Source organism: Eublepharis macularius, chromosome 18 (assembly GCF_028583425.1).
Source record: "Eublepharis macularius isolate TG4126 chromosome 18, MPM_Emac_v1.0, whole genome shotgun sequence".
Classification (NCBI taxonomy): domain Eukaryota; kingdom Metazoa; phylum Chordata; class Lepidosauria; order Squamata; family Eublepharidae; genus Eublepharis; species Eublepharis macularius.
In genome coordinates, this window is record NC_072807.1 from 22,971,907 (window position 1) to 22,990,906 (window position 19,000).

General features: G+C 44.5%; 1 protein-coding gene across 2 annotated transcripts in view; it reads right to left on the reverse strand.

The window, feature by feature from the left end:
• Positions 1-2,298: 2,298 nt before the first annotated feature.
• The window catches only part of NTRK3 (neurotrophic receptor tyrosine kinase 3), a 409,536-nt gene continuing 392,834 nt past the window's right edge, over positions 2,299-19,000 (reverse strand). For both annotated transcript variants that reach the window (XM_055002827.1, XM_055002826.1), the window contains 2 exons: positions 7,939-8,097; positions 2,299-2,484 (listed from right to left, as the gene is read on the reverse strand). In XM_055002827.1, the coding sequence (XP_054858802.1) occupies positions 2,299-2,484; positions 7,939-8,097 (345 nt within the window). The remainder of the gene's footprint in view (positions 2,485-7,938; positions 8,098-19,000) is intronic.

The following is a 19,000-nucleotide window of genomic DNA, read 5'->3' on the forward strand; positions in this document are numbered from 1 at the left end:
GTTATTTGAGAGAGAGTAAGCCAAAGTTGCCATCGGACACATAATTAAGGGTATATGCCCGTAATTATTGTTATACCTTTAAAACAAATCATGTTTCTTCTTGCCCTGAAGAATCCTGGGAAATGTAGTTTGGAGGTGGTGTGAAGTGTTGCCTGTTAAGAGACCCAGCTAGCTCCACTTCCCAGGGTTCTATGGGGTGATAGAAAGATTGTTCAACCAATTGAAGTCTGTGATGTAGATACACCCTATTACCTCCTCCCCAACAAGTTCTTGCAACCCTTTCAGCCAACACATCCTCTCCTCCACACAGATCAGTCCCTTTGACCAGGACTTTCTCATCTCAATGTGGATACAAGCAAAACAGCACAGATTAAAGGGCATTGTGGGTGAATTGAGTGGAAGAATCAGCCACCATTGAGCCTCCCACAAGCTTGTTCCCACAAGGTGGCAATTAGCCAGAATTTCACTCTATTTCCTTAAGATTCTGATCCCCTCCGTCAAAAGGCAGGAAGAAAAGACACTTCTCTCTCCTAGCCAAGACCCTGATTTCACTGAGAGGCAAGACTTGTCACTGCAGCCATTTACAGAATCGCCTCCTCCAGAAAGCACCTTCTTCCCCCTCCCCTCCCGCAGCTGCCTGTGGAGTTATTTTTCAGACTCTGAACGTTCACAACAGTTCCACAGCAGATAAATCAATCCTTTCAGGTCCCTGCCAATGTGAGAGGAATGGCAACCTGGTGGGAAAGAAGAAAGGGGCAGGTGCTTACATGGTCGAAGATGCCTCACATGCCCTCTGCCTCTCTGCCAGTCCCACTGGGCCCACATGGATAAGATCATAAACAGAGGCAGAAAGGGGGAGAGAAGCAGGGTGGGACGAAAAAAATACTCGTCACAAAGGCTTCGTCCTTCAAGAAGGCCAGCTGACATCTCAGGCAGATCTGAAACTGAAGCTGAGGGGGGAAATAAAACCCTGTTCCTTGTTGGAATGGCATTGTAAAAGAGACAGAGCGATCTGTGGCACAGTGGATGCGGACACGGATCTGGGTTCGACTTTGTGCTTCAGCATTAATTTGCTGTGTGGCCCCTGGCCAAGTCAATCTCGCTCTTTCTCTCTCGGACTATAGGCCTCCAACGTGTGTAGAACGGGAACGGACATTACCTACCACACAAGGTTGTCGGAAGGTTGGACACTCTAAGATTTGCAAAGGACTTTGTACATGAAAAAGTGTTCTATAAATTATCAAGGACGGCAATAAGAAAAGGGTCGAATTTGGCCTGTGTATGTGTAGGAAAGGACTGGGTACTCGTTCCTTCTCCCCAGGCCACCTCAGTTGAGATCTTGTCTTCCAGTCCAATGTATCAGGGACAGAAAGCTGCGAGGTTACAGTTGTGAAAGCCGGATCTTTGTGCAGGGAGAGAATTAACTCCACAGGCAATATCCAGGGGTTTTGTAGTATCTCCTCCTCTCGTGCTTTCCCCCTGTATGGCTCTTGTAGACAGATGCTCTGATCTCCAGCCCTGTTCCTGGGACTCTGATTTTCTTTTAGAAAATAACCAAGGTGGGGAGAGAAGAAAGCAAAATACCATAGCCGTTGTGGTTTCCTTGATGTTCTTTTACCCGTAGGTGATGCGATCCTTTTGTGTTCCAAAAACTGTTTATACATCTGCAGGTGTCAGCCATTTAGAGCAAAGGACAGCGATCCCCAAATGCTAAAAACCAGAGGAAAGGAAAGATTGGGATGCTGGGTGGGAGCAGTAAAAGGAAGTTCCTCCAGGAGGCGTTGTCCTGGATCAGAGCTCGGCCTTTGCTAATCCTGCAGCAGGGGGTGGGTTCGGTAAATACAGCTGTAGATCAGGTGAGTTGCTCCTTTGGTGGGATTCTTTGTCTGCATTCCCAAGTGGGTTGCGCATCCATAAGAGCACAATAGGGTTTATGGTACCATATCATGAGTTCAAGATTCGGTTTCCCAAATCTGTATTTAAATTACCATAAAAGGTTTCTCTCTCGCTTCCTCCCTTTTTGCTTGGAACATTTTTTTTTCATTTTCCCTGTCACAGCAGCTTCTTTCTGTACGGTATATCTCTTTCTATATATTATCTCTAAATATATATAAGCCAAACTGCCTTACAGGTCGATTTGTTGAGGGGACTTTCTATGTTTTGTCTTTTTTTCCCTTTCCAGTGTTGTATGTGTAGCAGGCACTTGAGTTTGTATGATTATGTTGGCTTGAGGTCAAGGGAGAGGTAGGGAGGGGCGAAGAAGGAAAGAGCAACAATTTCTGAAAAAAATGGCCGCCGCTAGCCAAGGATGTCCAGGTAGATTGGTGTGGCTTTGCCCAGAGCATGAAGGATCTTGTAGATTTCCTTGATGTTCAGCCGTTGCTGAGGTTCCCTTTGCCAGCAGCCCAACATGATGTCGTAAACTTCCTTGGGGCAGACACGAGGCCTCTCCAAGACTCGCCCTTGAGTGATGCACTCAATCACCTGAAAAACAGAACAGAGGACGTGAATCCTACGTACACCCCAAACCATCTCTTGCATGCTCACTTTGTCAGGATGTTTCATCTGCCATGTTATCTCTGCACCATCCTTGGCTCTATTCCAAAAGTGATCCACAAGCAGATAAAGATAATGATAATGAGCAGGACTTTTTTTCAGCTGGAACGCGGTGGAACGGAGTTCCGGAACCTCTTGAAAATGGTCACATGGCTGGTGGCCCCGCCCCCTGATCTCCAGACAGAGGGGAGTTTAGATTGCCATCTGTGTTGCATGGAGGGCAATCTAAACTCCCCTCTGTCCGGAGATCAGGGGGTGGGGCCACTAGCCATGTGGCCATTTTCTCCAAGGGCAATCCACTGAGTTCCACCACCCCTTTTCACAGAAAAAAAGCCCTGATAATGAGGATAACAAAACAACAATAGTATTGTGCTGGAACCAGTGGGTCCCTTCCATTAAAGTCAAGGATCTTCAATTAGAGGCAGATTACTTCCAATGTAATTCAATGGAAGGAATCTTCTTCCAGTGTAAGCTTCCTCGCTTAACAGAAGCACCAGATCCCATCCCATGCTGGATACTTGCTGTTTTATCCACATACAGCTGAAGGCACGCAAAGTTTGGCAAGAGATAGACTTCCCATGATTTAAGTGCTCTAACAATGCTACCCTAAGCAGAGTTACCCCATTCTAATCCCTCTGTCTTTAATGGACTTGGGAAGGTACAGTTCTGCTTAGTGTTGTATTGTAGCTCTTCTCCACTTTCCACTGTCCAATATCTCACTGAGCCACTTACCTTAACCAGAGCAACAGGGAGGGACATGACTTTCCAAATATGGCCTTCCATTCCTGCCCCAGGCCTTATGAAGAAGGTAAAGAATGCCGATGAACCTACCCTCTCAAACTGGAGCCTAGCTTTAGCCCCACCAAAGTACTCTACCCAAGGACTGTCCCATGCTAATAAACAAAGCTATTTGCTTGTTCACTTATTCACACTGTAGCATTCCGAATGTTCTTTGGTGTACAGAGGCAGCCTACAAATCTTTTAAAGAAATAACAAATATTTATATGGGAGAAAGTAAAGTCAGAGCATTCAAAGGCACCATGCAAGTTGTGTTAGAATCTTCCAACGCCCAAGACTGAAATTGAATAGGACATTGTTGTTGGTGGAGATCTCCATGGTAGGTCTCAGAATCTCTTGGAGGGATCTCCCCCTTAGTACCCGTGGAGTCCAGAGACCCAGTGCCTCCTGCCTGGTTTTACCTACCAGATCTCTCTCTCTCTCTCTCTCTCTCATATGAACACACATGTCCCTTAAAGCCACATGAACACACGAATCTGCTTTATACCAAATGAGATTATTTATCTATCGAGGTCATTATTGTCAATTCAGATGGGAAGCAAATCTCCAGAGCTTCCTGCAAAGGTCTTTTCTATCATAATCTGTGCCTGATCCTTTTAGTTGGGAGATGTCTGGGATCGAACTTGGGACCTTCTGCATGCAAAGCAGATACTCTAACACTGAGCCATGGCCCCTTCTCCCCGACTGGGCTTCAGCAACAGAACCTGAGTGGAAGCTCCCATCAGAAAGTGGAGCACTCACCCGGCAAAATAAGACCTCCCTTCTAATCAAACAAATCCTGAGGAAGGATCCCAGACCTCAGTGATTTGGAGAACAAGTCCCACTTGTGCACTCAGACACACAAGGCTACAAAGTTGAGTATGTTTTTAAAAGATCAGCTGATGAGACTTGACTATCTCCTTGACTCCTGCCTCCAGTTATCTGGCTGGACAGCTCCTCTCCTGTTTCAGCACCCACATATGAGACAGCTCCCCTACTTCACTGGCAGACAGACACCCCCCAGTTCCAGTCAAGGACAGCACAGCCAACTCCTTGCCTCCGGTACTTCCAGTGACTGGCGTCTCCCTTCTCAACGGTATCCCAGATTGCAATGTTGATTTTGGTCCCTAGAATTTCACAGAGATTGCTGATCGCCAAGGTAGCTTCTGTCTTCACAGCTATGCCCCAAGCGCTGTTTCTTAGCATAACGTTTGATGGCAACATTTTAAGCAGTTGCCATTGTGAGTTATACTTGGTCTGCGAGATACAACAGAATGAAACGAGAGCATGTGTTTTTCCTAAGGGCGAAGGGACCTCGCCGGGCCATGGTGATGTCAGGGCACTGGCCTTCCTCAGCTTCTCCATTGTAAAGTTACTTTTCCTCTTTTTTTTCTGAATTGGAAGGAGCAAAAAGAGCAACACTTCCCCTTGAATCAAACTCAATTTGTGACGGAACCTCCCCCCCACACACACACAGGCACACACTCCCTAGCTGTCAACACTTCACTTGATGCCAGGCTGTTAAAACTAACAAGAGACACAGAATGGCACGAAGCTGTGCTTTCAGAGCCATGCCAGGGGGAAACTGTCCTCTTCCCCCTCCCCCCAGGAATATAATGGTTTGAATCCCAATCTGTAGAGGAATAAGGATGGGAAAAGGGGGGCAATTTGTTAGATGGGCCTTATTAATGCTCGGTTCCCCTTGTCTGAAGCTGACAATCTGCATTGCAGCAGCATCCCGATGACCTGACGTGAACTGCAGATAAGCACAGATCTCAAACGGCAGGCGGAAGAAAGCATTACTCAGCAAGGGGCCCCCAGAGTTTATCACTTCTGAATAGTAATGGACGATGCTGCACATCCGAAGAGATCATTATCACTCTCGTATCTGCATGTAAATAGTAGAGGGTGGAACGATTAAGAAGAGCTCTTTAAGGGAAGGATGGAACAAGGCAGGGCGAGCTAACAAAAACTCCATTCGCTCAAAGACTGATGAGAACAGAGCCTGAGACATGTGACGCTTTGGCCAGTTCCAGGTCTGCCACTGGGAGGCATGTTTGGTGAGAACCTGTTTGGTGTAGTGGTTAAGAGGGCTGGGACTCTAATCTGGAGAACCGGGTTTGATTCCCCACTCCTCCACTTGAAGCTAATTGGGTGACCTTGGGTCAGTCACAGCTCTCTCAGAGCTCTCTCAGCCCCACCCACCTCACAGGGTATTTATTGTGGGGATAATAATAACATACTTTGTAAACTGCTCAGAGTGGGCATTAAGTTATCCTGAAGGACGGTATATAAATTGAATGTTGTTGTTGTTCTTGTTAACTAAGAAATGGAAGAAAAGGGGACACACAAATGAGGAAAGGGGGCAGTGTTCTAAACTCTTTCTAAAGCTCATGTGGGTTTCTAATTACGGAACTGTATGACCTCTATTTTGTGCTGGGAAAGTTGAGAAGTGGAAAAGGAAACCATTCTGACTCTATTCCCTAGGCGAAAAGAAAGAAAGTTGTCCTGAAGGGCGGTATATAAATAGAATGTTGTTGTTGTTGTTAATAATAACATTCGATTTATATACTGTCCTTCAGGACAACTTAATGCCCACTCAGAGTGGTTTACAAAGTATGTCATTATTATCCCCACAACAAAACACCCTGTGAGGTGGGTGGGACTGAGAGAGCTCTGAGAGAGCTGTGACTGACCCACGGTCACCCAGCTGGCTTCAAGCAGAGGAGTGGGGCATCAAACCCAGTTCTCCAGATTAGAGTCCCATGCTCTTAACCACTACACCAAACTTTCTAAGAAAGAAAGAAAGAGAAAGAAAGAAAGACAGAAAGACAGAAAGATGGGGATGCAACTGGCTCGGTTGGTCCCAGCATGCTTCCCAGACAAACTCCAAGCAGCCATGGCTGCATGAAGAATCCTGTCGATTGCATGCAGCAGGTCCCAGGCTCCACCTCCTGCATCGCCAGTTAAAGGGTCTTTCTTGGGTCGCAGTGACTAGGAAGGACCTTTCTCTGTCCAAGAGCCTGGAGAGTCACTCAGAGGAGAGGATATCAATGGTCTGACTTGGTAGAAAGCTGCTTGACGTTTATATAATGTACAAGAATCCTGAATGGCAGATTTGTGCCTTGGGTCACATCTTGGTGGTAGAACAGGGTGTTGTTTCCCTTCCTTCCCTCATTCCTTTTTAAGCCTGCCTTCCGTTAATATATCACGTCATTTGGCTCAACCAACACACCTCAGCAGGGCTTCCATTCCTGAAAGTAATTTCAATGTGTAGGACAGGGTGAAGGGGCGGGCACCTGATTAGCTCTGTGAATCTCCAAGATGCCAGTCTGTCGAGAAGTAAATCACCACCATCACAACTGACGTCTCCTTTGGCCAAGGACATAGGAAGCTTCCAAACTGTCGTTCACTTCTTCTTGGATAGGTTTTCTTAAACATTCAATGCTTTCAGGCACACGACCCTGTACAGACAGGCCTGGCTGGATATTGGCAAGGGGATGAAACCATTGCAGGTAGCTTACATGATTGGAACTAATACTTGATGGTGTGACAGATAGAGAATAACACAGGGCTGTTGTACAGACTATTCCACTGTTGCATATTTAACACTTGGAACATTTGAAATGACCAATGAGCTTCATAGCAGAGTGTGGTTGAAACTGGGTCTCCAAGGTCAGAGTCCAACATGCTAAAATCTCGAAAATCCAACTCTTCTATGTTGCAAACTCCATGGAGTCTCCATAAGCCACCTGTGACTAGATGGTATTTTCTACCTTTCAAAAAAGTCAAGCACCCTCTAATTGCTGGTATGTGTGGTCAGATCCAGACTGCTGCCTTTGGAAGTGGAGCAAGTGACAGACAAGATTTATAGCCATTTCAATAATGGAACATTCTGCCATATCTGGTACCTTTATTCATTCAGGCACTTAGAGTTTTCTTGTCCTTCGGGCTGATTCTTGTTTAAATAGTGTATTCTGCTCTACTTGATACCTATTTATGGGGTCTTGATAAGTTTTATGCAGAAATTCATACTGGCATTTCTTTTGCCTTATCCCAATTTTTTTTGAACATCTTGTTCTTGGAAAAGTGCGATATAAACATGTCACTATCCCAAACAAAATAAGTCTGCTATGCTAAACAGCAGCGCCAGGTCTTGCTGAGCACATCGGCAGGTGTGTATTAGATAAAAAAGCAATACCTTGCATTTCTCTTGGCCTGCAATTCACTAAATTAAGAGCTCTGTGTCCAGAAAGCAGAAAATTCACGTTTCTCATTAAAAGGAGGCAAAGATTCTGAAGTGCTATTAGACACATGGGAGGATAAATGCGAGCAAATTTCTCCATACACAGTTTGATCAATGCATCTCACTCCAGATTTGTGGCTCTCCCTGCTAAGCCTTGCAAAATGTTCTGATCGGCAGCATCTCTTTAAAATGGCCCTTCCCCATCGCCTGCAGGTTTGGTCTCTGCTATGTGCATTTCTATCTAGGAGGCGCCGCTTTCCTTCCTACCAATATATTACAAAACCTTGCAATTAAATGCCTTTCCCTTGTCACACTGGCTTATTATCCCCCCATCCAGCTAACCCTGGTATATTCATTACCTCTGTGTTTGAGAGCTGGAACCAGGGCTGTTTCCCATATGTGAAGATCTCCCAGAGGATCACCCCGAAACTCCAGACATCACTCTCTGTTGTGAATTTTCGGTACATAATGCTCTCAGGAGGCATCCAGCGAATCGGAAGCATGGTGTGTCCTCCAACCTGCATAAAGAGCATAAGGTACATCAAACACTTGGGTTATTAGTGCTCTAAAAGGATCGACCATGGTTCAAGGTGTAGGAAAGAGACAAGTTGGGTTCAAATCAGAGAGCCATAATTTTGTTTGTGTGTTTGTTTATAGTCCACCTTTCTCACTAGGGCCCAAGGTGGATTACAAATCCATGCAATCAATAGCCAGTACATAGTTGTTAAGGTGCTGGACTAGAACTGGGAAAACCCACATCCAAATCCTTGTTCCTCATGAACATCATTAGATAGGTGACCTTGCCAAGCATTCTCTCTCAATGCAAGCTACCTTGCAGACTTATTGCAAGGACAAAATGGAGGCAAGGAGAAAAACCCCATCTCAACCATGAATTCAACTGAGTAGCCTTCAGGTAAAGCTTAGTCTACTCAAGGAGCAGATCATATGAGAAAACTGTGTTGCTTCCAGTGCTCATTTCAATGGGGAATGTGCAGGAACGCAGTTCCGGCAGTTCCCCAAAGAGGTCACATGTCAGGTGGCCCCGCCCACCCAACTTGCAGCCATTTGGGGCCCATTTCATCCTGGATTGGGGCCGAGATGGCCCGGATCGGGCCTCTGATGGGTGGTGGATCACTCTCCTGTTCAGCAGCAGCCCAATCCTGACCATTTTGGGCCCCTTTTTGGCCATTTTCAGCCCCTTTTTGCCATTTTGGGCCCAATTTCAGTCCTGAATGGCCAGGATTGGGTCCAAAACAGCCAGGATAGGTGATGCCAGGGGGTGTGGCAGATGCAAATCAGTTGTGCTAATGAGTTATGCTAATGAGTTCCTCCAGCTGTTTTTCTACGAAATGACCCCTGGTTGCTTCTGACCAGAAATGGGATAGAATGGGCCACATAGTTAATGCTACCTCAAACAAAACAGCTGTATAACTAGAAATACAACAGTGCTATGATGACAATTATTTCTTTCTGGACTGTTACTTTTCAGAAGCAGAGAGTTTTTGACATGGAGGAGCGTTCAGTCATATGATGCGACATCCTCCAGCAGAACGCTGGTATGTTAGGAAGTAGAGGTTATTGCCTAGCCCTTACAAGCTAGATTTCCAGCAACCGGGATCAGCACTGAAAACAACTTCAGAGAAATACATGACATTCTACATGTGAGATTGCACATTTATTTTTATACATGGAAGTATTTTCTGGGTAGGACTTTTGGTGATATACTGAAGTTTTGGTACAGTGTCATTTATTGGCCCTGCTTATGGGGAAAGCTGAAGAAGTACTCTCCCTGTGGATAAAGTTATACTTAATATAGAACAGTAGTATCTCAAACACATTTGATAATATTTTTTTAAAAAATGGAAAGATAGTTATCACTGGGGAAATAGAAGGGGAACTGAAAGTGTGTTTGCATACACTAACTTTTTTAAAAAAAAGATATGGCTCAAATGATCTTCTCAAAATGCAGAAAAGAGAAAATACAGGAAGAGGGCTTTATTAGGAAGAAGAGCAGAGACTAGGGACAGTTGATGTGAGAGCTTTCCATGCCAGTTTATACCATGCTCTTCTTTCCAGTGGGAACCCAAAGTAGTTTACAATATTATTCTCCACTCTATTTTATCCTCATAACAACCACCCTGAAGGGTAGGTTAGGCTGAGCCAGTGAGTGTTCATGGCAGAGTGGGGATTTGAACTTGAGTCTCCCAGATCCTGCCCTGGATGGCCCAAGGGTGCCTGATCTTGTCAGATTGCAGAAGCTAAGCAGGGCCAGCCTTGGTTAGTAATTGGATGGGAGAACTCCAAGGAAGACGAGGGTTGCAGAGGTAGGCAGTGGCAAATCACCTCTGTTAGTCTCTTGCCATAAAAACCCCACCAGGGACCACCATAATTCAGCTATGACTTGAGGGCACTCTCCACCATTCCCAGATCCTAGTCCAACACTCTAACCACTGTGAAATGCTGTCATTATTTATATGACAAGGAAACAAAAAGACTTGGAAGACATTGGTATTTCATGAGCTAAATGCTATACCTGTTTAAAACAAGCATTTTTTTCCTATCGTGGATATCTGCGTACTTAGTATTTTGGCATGGTTATTATTTTTTTTTAAATTATAAAACGGCATCCATCCACTTGGAGTTGTAGCATACATAGCAGAGCAACTTACAGCTGCAGCCACTGGATGAGGAGACAGAAGCATAAGGAGGGAGATTAAAGACAGGCTGTGCTTCAGCACATCAGAAGCACCGATGTTTACGCAGCTCTTGAAACATCTGCAGTGAGGTTCTGTCCCTCCAGGGGATTGGAAGAGAGGGAGAACATTTATACCACCAGTTTCCTCCCTTCTTGAGGTTATTTCTGTGAACCAGGGGGATGCATAAGAACAACTCAAATGCATGGGGAAATTCCAGGCTGGAATCTGATTAACTGCTGTAGGATCTAAGACAGGATCTAAGATATCATGGGCTAATCAAAGATATTTTCTCAATGTGTAGGATGCACGTTACAGTGATACGCTCTGGCTTGGAAAATTCCTGGAGATTTTGGGGTGGTCCTGGGGAAGGTGGATTTTAAGGAGGGGAGGAGCTTAACAGGGTTGTGATTAGAGATGGGCACGAACAGCAATACGAACAAAAAAAAGCCACGAACAGCCCACTCTGCTGTTTGCGAACAAGCTGTTCGTGAGGCCCCATTCTAAACGAACAGGTGATCATTGCAAGCCTTGGCCGTTGCTGTTCGTCAAGCCAGACAGTCTGGCACCTGCAATCAATTCCCTTGGCAACCCGAGGCAGGGATTGTCTGAACTCCTGCTGTTGCCCTGGAAACCCCAATCTAAGCCCAATTTCGCTTGATAGGCAGGTCTTCCTTTCAAGTGTGGAGCTCCAAATTTGTTACAACAAGGGAGCAAAGAGCAGTGGGGAGGGGGACTCCCAGCTTTGGCTTAGTTTGCAGACAGTGGAGAGGGAGATACAGTTGCTGTTGGCATTTTGACAGAGTGCATTGGAGCTTGAATTTTCTTTGTGTGTGGTAGGATAGGGATCTACCTCTTCAAGTTCCAGGGCTGCTGCCAGGCTCTGGGGCCAAGCTATTATTTATTATTGGTACCTTTCCTGATGCCTACTCAGGTCAGGTTTCTGGGAATGGTGCAGTAGGGATCTTGACTTGGATGATGGTTGGAGGAGAGCCTGCTGGCCCCCACGAACAGCCAACCACAAACATGTTCGTGAACAGGGCCATGTTTGTGGTTGTTCATGAGTCCCTGTTCGTGGATGGCAATGAACAACGAACATCGTGGGTTTTTTTTCCTGTTCATGCCCATTTCTAGTCGTGATGCCATAGAGTCTGCCCTCCAATTTCCTCCAGAGGAGCTGATCTCTGTAGATGGGAGATCAGCTGTAATTATGAGAGAGCTCCAGGCCCCTCCTGTAGGCTGGCAAGCCTAGTGCATGTCCATATCAAGTCAACACTAGACACAAAAGAATCTCTTTAGAATTGTCTGCATGATCATATCAACTTTGCTTTTCTGTAGTCTTTTATCAAGGCATGTGCACGTTCTGTCATCTAGTGGGAGAAACAGATGTGCATGGACAGAAAGCCATGGCACATGATTTGAGAAACTCCTACTTTAACTGGAATTAAAAGGAATGGAATATAGCAAAGAGAGAAAGAAAGGGACAGAAATGCAGAAATCCATTGGCCCCTAATGAATGCGGATAAATAAAAACAGAAGGCATCTAATTCTTTATAGCTTCTAACTGAGCTGTTCTCCACTCTCTTATACAAATGGATTAGTATGATCTTAATTGCTGATTTATTTATGGTCTCATGCACTGTGTCAGTTATTTTCTTAAATTGCCTTGAATTTCAGAAAGGCAGTATAAAAATATTTAGATAAATAAGTGGAGTACCCCTTACTGTATTAAAGCTGGAGGTTTGGATTCTATATAAAGCCGAATCAACAATGAACACATCTCTTTCACCTAGCTAGCTAGACATGTAGTTGTTGATAACAACAACTTCCAATTTATATACTGCCCTTCAGGACAACTTAATGCCCACTCAGAGCGGTTTACAAAGTATGTTATTATTATCCCCACAACAAACACCCTGTGAGGTGGGTGGGGCTGAGAGAGCTCCAGAGAGCTGTGACCAGCCCAAGGTCACCCAGCTGGCTTCAAGTGGAGGAGTGGGGTATCAGACCCACCTCTCCAGATTAGAGTCCCGCGCTCTTAACCACTACACCAAACTGGCTCTCTTTTTATAATCTTGATCAGTCAGAGACATGGAACCTTTAGTTTATGGGGAAAATATATACAGAGAGAGTTGATAGGTACACAGATTTACTTGCTAATAACAGTGAAAATCTATGGAGAAATTATGAGTTGTTGCTACAAGAATGTATTGTTTACCCCAAAAACTATCAGATATGAAGGGTGGGGGAGGGGGTTTGTAATACTCACAAGAGAAAGTATAATTTATTAAACCAGCCTACCAAAGTTTTTTTTTAATAAAAAGAAACAATAAATTCATCAAAGAAAAGTTTATGCAGGATTCACAGTTCCTTCTTTATATATTTAATACTATACTCTTGGATGGTTTTTCTTCTATCTTTCTTCAGCTTTGTATGGCAAATAAGTAAAGGAATTAAGTAATCCACAAAATGTCCAATCTGGATATATGCAATGGGTTAAATTTAACATAAAAACAGTTAAAAATACTTAGCATTTATATAGCATCTTCAAATGTTCAAAACGCTGCAGCAGGGGTGTGTAGTCTGTGGCTGACACAAAGCAGCTCACAATTACCATCAACCAGAACAGCCAGATTTACTTCCACCCCCGGAATGAGGCCTGCACCACTGGGAGGCTCACAGCTTACCTGTTCCTTTGGAAGTGGCTATTTCAAGATAGCCCTGATTTGGATGGTCCAGGCTGGTTCTATCTGGAGACTAAGCAGTGTCGGCCCTGGTCAGTATTTAGATGGGAGACCATCAAGGAATTCCAGAGTCACTACGCAGAGGCAGGCAATGGCAAACCACATCTGTTCACCTCTTGTCTTGAAAACCCTTTAAGGTCACCATAAGTCTGCTGTGACTTGACAGCACTTTACACACACATTTTAAGCTGGGAATCAGCTTCCAACCATAGGCTCACTATTCTAGAGCATGGAACAGGTGCCATATTTGGGAACGGTATCCAGAAGAGCCACAGGAGACATGTCAAAGAGCCACATTTTGCTCTTGAGTTACTGAGTGAGTATCTCTGCTGTCATGGATATAGCTAGAACTATAGAGGAACAATTGCTGGCTATGATGAAGAAAATTATTCCAGAGAGTTTTGCACACAGCAACAGGGCTAGCCTGGCCCCATAACTAGATAGGCCACAAAGGGAGTCTAGAGGCCTAGAAAAGAACAACCTTGGGGAGGGGCATAAAACAATAGAGTTACACAGTTGTATTGCCATATATAGATTATAAGAGCCATCTAACTCATACAAATGCATACAATGTACCAAGGCCCAGGTGCAAGGAGTTTCTGAGAATAGCAGGAATGTCTTACTTCCTAGAAGCTCGCAATATTATCCAAAGATAGATGTATTGGTGGAGGGCCAGAAGATACTTAGATGTATGAGAAGCTTGTAATCATTAATTTTACATAGCTTTTGTTCAGATAAAAAGTCGCAAGAATGAACTGACTATTGTTCTATATTAAGAAGCCATTTCAAATATCGATAACTTTGTTTGGTGTATGAAGTCATAAGATAATAAGTTAGCCAAGAATTTGAGTCTTTGAAGCGGGATAGACAGCTATTGTTAAGAGAAGATTCAGAAACCCTATAAAAAGGGCAAGCTAAACTGATAGAAAGCTTCTTTTTAGGAGGGGCTCCTTGCCTATGGTTAAGACATTTTTTGGATTCACATAATTGCTTTCCTTAATGGTCTCTGTCATTGTTATAATGGATGGTATGATTTTTGTTAATTGAGTTGTTGTTAAGGATACTAAATACTCATGTTGTAATAATAAAGGCTTAAACTGGAAGCAGAGACGCCATAACTGTATTACTTGTGTACTATACCCAATATCGAACCTAAGACGTTATCTATGGTGAATTTCTGGCCAGGAGTTAAATGATTTGATATAGGAAAGCTAACTAGATGCTCAGGGCTTTTTAAGTACATGCTGATATCTGAATCAGGCCTGACCAGAGGTATCTGGAACACTGCACTGCAGCAAGATTAGAGAATCTGCCTATGACGGAGAAGATGCAGGTTTAAATCTTTATTCAAGGACGTTCACTGGGTAACCTAGGGCCAGCCACTCTGTGTCTGCTTAACTTACTTCACATGGTTATTACAAGGATATAATTGAAGGGAGAAGGAATCATGTATGCTACCCCCTGTGCCACTTGGTTTGACAGGTAATGTAAAAATCGAATGAACACAATACATTCACGTAAACATCTTGTTGTAATTCCTATAAAGAGTAAAGCAGATCAGGAATGTGTTTCCACATTGCAAATGTGGGGGTCGGGTTGGGTAGTGTGAAGGAAAGGGGATTGTATAAGGCTACCTTCATTGCAGGGGCCAGATTTGAATACGATGTCCTAATTTGTGGCTCGGCTGCTCTGCTAAACCAGGTGTAGCAGAAAAGGAAGGGGACAGGAAGAAAGAATCTGATAATGAGGGACTTCCCAAAAATGGTTTTGTCTACTGCAGACAAACGGCAGGCAGTCAAAGCGCCACATGTGTCAGACATGTTGCAGCACACGCCCCCAGGAGCAAGGGAACCCCGCTTGCTCTGACAACAAAGCTGGGGATTCTTTGGGGGGGGGAATCTGTATAATCCAATGAGCACAAATTGCCATGCCTGCATGAAGCATCCAGAGTCACCCACCCAGAGAAGCGCATGTTGCCAACAGTGCTGGGAGAAAACCACGGTGTTAAACAAGCTGAGATATGAAAACAATCTTTGTTTTCTCTTCTTCCGAGAGGCAATTTACATTTCACGTCCTTGGCTCTTGAGAGAATCATTATGTATTTCTGTGCATGGAAGCCGAATGTTTGCACCAGTCAATCAATCAGCCAGGAGTTTGCTGAGGAGCTGCAAGTTCTTTGCAGCAACAGGGGATGGAAGCAAAAGTTGACGCAGAGACTGGAATGCAAAATGACATGGAAATGATGGCTGTTCTCTAATGAGTCACGCAGTACCGGAAAATTCAGCAGTGGGGCACGGTGTCTCAGGAGGGGTACGAGCAAGTGGCAAAGGGAGAGAAGCTCAGACAGCACCTGACAAATTGCTCAGACTGAAGAGCCAGGCGGAATCATCAGCTTTATGGAACCTTTCACTTGTTCCCTGCTGAATTTGTCACTGCAGTACCATGTTCCGGTCACCAGCAGAGGTAGTGTTCTACAGCAGCAGAGAGAATAGCGACAAGAGAATAAGGTCCCTGTTCCGTTGCTGGAGCCCCCAGTATAAAAAAGCCGGATACCAATGCCAGGAGACAACATCAGGGGAAGGCCTTGGCCTATGTGCACTGTCGTTGCCCTGGTCACATGTCAGGTGGCCCCACCCACCTGACTCTCGGCCATTTTGGGCCCGTTTCGTCCTGGATTGGGGCCGTAATGGCCCGGATCAGGCTTCTGACGGGTCGTGGATCACGCAGCAGCAGCTCAATCCTGACCATTTTGGGCCCCTTTTCAGCCATTTTCAGCCCCTTTTTGCCATTTTGGGCCCAATTTCGGCCCTGAATGGCCAGGATTGGGTCCAAAACAGCCAGGATAGGTGATGCCAGGGGGTGTGGCACATGCAAATCAGTTACGCTAATGACACATTTCTGGTGATGTCAAGGGGTGTGGCACATGCTAATGAGTTATGCTAATTTGTGATGCTAATGAGTTCCTCCAGCTCTTTTTCTACAAAATGACCCCTGCTTATAGGGTATTATAAATAACAAGAAACGGCCCTCACACAACTTATTATCAGTCTGATTTTGGGCTCACTTTAAAGTTTAGTGCAGGCTTGCCAGTGGCCTGAAATATCCCCCCCCTCCAATCCCCTGTGCCTGCATGATGGAACAGTGGGAGAAAAGGGGTGGTGGTGTGGACGCTGTAACATAACTTCCAAGCTAGCACATGGAAGTGATGTCACAGCATCTACAACACTTTTAGGAACTTCTCTAAATCGCTGTGGTTTTTACCCTAGTGACATCATGGCAGCCTCATCACTGTGCCCTCCCCAGGCTCCACCCCCAAATGCTCATGGGGTAAGGGCGTGCAAAACAAAAACCCCAAGCCAAAGATATACATGGAAATTGCTGTTTCAAATCATTACCTTGATTCTCTGGAGTGGAAAGACAAATCCAAGATGCTTGGGAATAATGAAAAACCCTCCCTGAAAAAAAACATTGTTTTTTCCAAGTTTCAAAGCTTACCAGCCATGCAGCGTGAGTACATGTATTTCTTTGACTGTACTCATAGAATCATAGAATCATAAAGTTGGAAGGGGCCATACAGACCACCTAGTCCAACCCCTGGGATTCCCTGATTACTGATTCCCTGGAATTGGCATCTCTCCTTTCCAATCAGACCCTTGCAAGTGAGGAGCACAGAGCACTGCCAGCCAATCTACTGATTTCCTGGACAATGACATCTCTCCCTTCCAATCAAAACCTTGAAAGGGAGGAGCACTTTAAGCCAATCCTAAGCTGCAGGAAACTGCCATTCTCCTTTCCCCTGCCCTAGAGAGAGAATGTTCTTTCCTTCTGAAAATAGATATCTTGGGCTTGTTCACAGGCCCTTAGAATCCAAACCCTTTGTCCGATTTACTTGAAATTTGGGGGTTCTTTGAAGGACAGGCAGAAGAAGCTCTGCTACAATTCTGGTGATATTTGGTTGAAAAACAACAACTTCAGCTCCCCCTGAAAATGTCCCCCATAGGGAATAGGGAAAAAATGCCCAACTCATTCGTTACTTTGTTAAACTAACAACAAGGAAGTATGGCAAATGGATAGTTTTTAGTGGAAAGTTAAACATTTTTTATTGTCAGTCAGTCCCTGTAAGAGTAGGAAAATGAAATTAATGCAGACAGGTAGGTGGGGTTAGACCAATGCAGGTCTGGGCTGGCTCTCCTCTTATGCTGCCACCATGTTATAAATCAGTAGCGGTTAGTGCAGCTGTGCAGAGAGGGTCCTACTTTGGGTGACTGTAAAAGTGATCCCCTTTGTCCAACCTGCTCAAAACTTTGGAGGTTTTTAGACTGTGTTCAGTGCATATTTGGTGCCATTATCTTTATAAACAGCTCCCCCAGACCCTTGAATAGATTTCCCATTGAAAATAATGGTCCCAAAGCTCATCTAAAAAGATTCGGGACACCATCCTATATAACTCATACAATGCGGATTTGGACTTTATGGGTTTGAAAGTCAAGATTTTGAAGGACGTTCCATTTCTAGTCCGGAAACGGCGTTTTAAATATAAAAAGTTTGCAGCTCTTCTGAGGGACCATGGAATAAAGTACAAATGGTTATTCCCGGAAGGAATATGGTTCAGATATAAAGATCAGGCCTATAAGATATTATCAGAAGATCAACTAAAGGATTTTGAGAATAAAAACCCAGAACTCTGCTGCACCGAGAACGAAGAAAAGGAGGAGCCGGAGGGGGGGGAGGAGGAGGAGAGTACCGCAACAGCGGTTGCACAGAGAGAACTGCGTCCGGGACCTAGAAGGGGGAGGAAAGTTTAATCAGAATTTGAAATGTTTATTCTCTGTATGATTAACCACTCCATCATTATCCTATGGAGCTATTTTTGTATTATGACAGTATGAAGGGAAACATTGAAGTGTAGTGTTTAGTGTTTGTAGTTCATTCCCCCCCCTTTTTCTTTTTTCTCTTTTTCCACCCCCCTTTGTCCCTTCCCTCTCCCCTTTCCTTGTGCTAGTCTTGTGTAGTGCTGTGTAGTGTTTTGTAGTTATGAAAAATAAAAAAAATTATAAAAAAAAAAATGAAAATAATGGTCCCAAAGGGAGGGGGAAAAAACAACAGATTTGACTCCTGAACTAGTAATATCTTACCCAGAAATAAGCTATGAGGGTAAAAAAAAAATCTCTGAAGTCTGGATCAGAAATTGTAACAAAAATGTATTTCGTGCACACCCCTACCCAGGAGTGGCCACTGGAAGGCTGTCAACCCTATTTCAGTGCTGTGCTTTTAAGCCACTGTATTTTCAGGCATAGGCTTGATTTCCTGAACTAGCACTTTTGGCAGGTGACTCTGGACCTGCTAAGATGTTGTGTAGGCATCTACCACACCTGCTCTGAATGTGTACAAAAGTACAAATATTTCTGTAGTAAAGTAAATGAAGGGGAATGTAAGGGTAGAGGAACTCATCGAGCAAGGCTGGGTGGTGGTGGTGAAATACATTTCTCTGAGGGAGACAGAGATAGACTAGAAGAATCCACTGGTCCTCCAAGACAGGCAGGCAGGCGGGCGGGCAGGCAGGCAGGCAGGCAGACACGGCTGTGATTGGGAATGTTGTTGTTTGTTTGGTTTGGTTTTTAAAAAAATGACTCTTTCTTCCACAATCTGCTTGGTTTATGACCCCTAATCCTGAAATCAACCTGAATTTAGCAGTGTTAATTTGAAAGAAGAGTTCTTGCCCCCGCCCCGCCCCTCACCACATCCCATTCTTCAGCTTGTTTCTGCTCTACTAGGTTTGTTTTTATCCCACGTTTTTCAGCATTCCTAATGAGCCATTAAAAAGCTGCCAATTATCTATGCAAATGAAGAGGAGCAGACAGGCAGAAGGGTTGTCCCTAGAAGTAAAATTCTGCTACCTCAAAAGAGCTTGAAACAAATCATCTCATCTTAGCAAGACACCTATATCTGAAGACTTCACCCGTTTCGAAATGCCTGGAATAAGG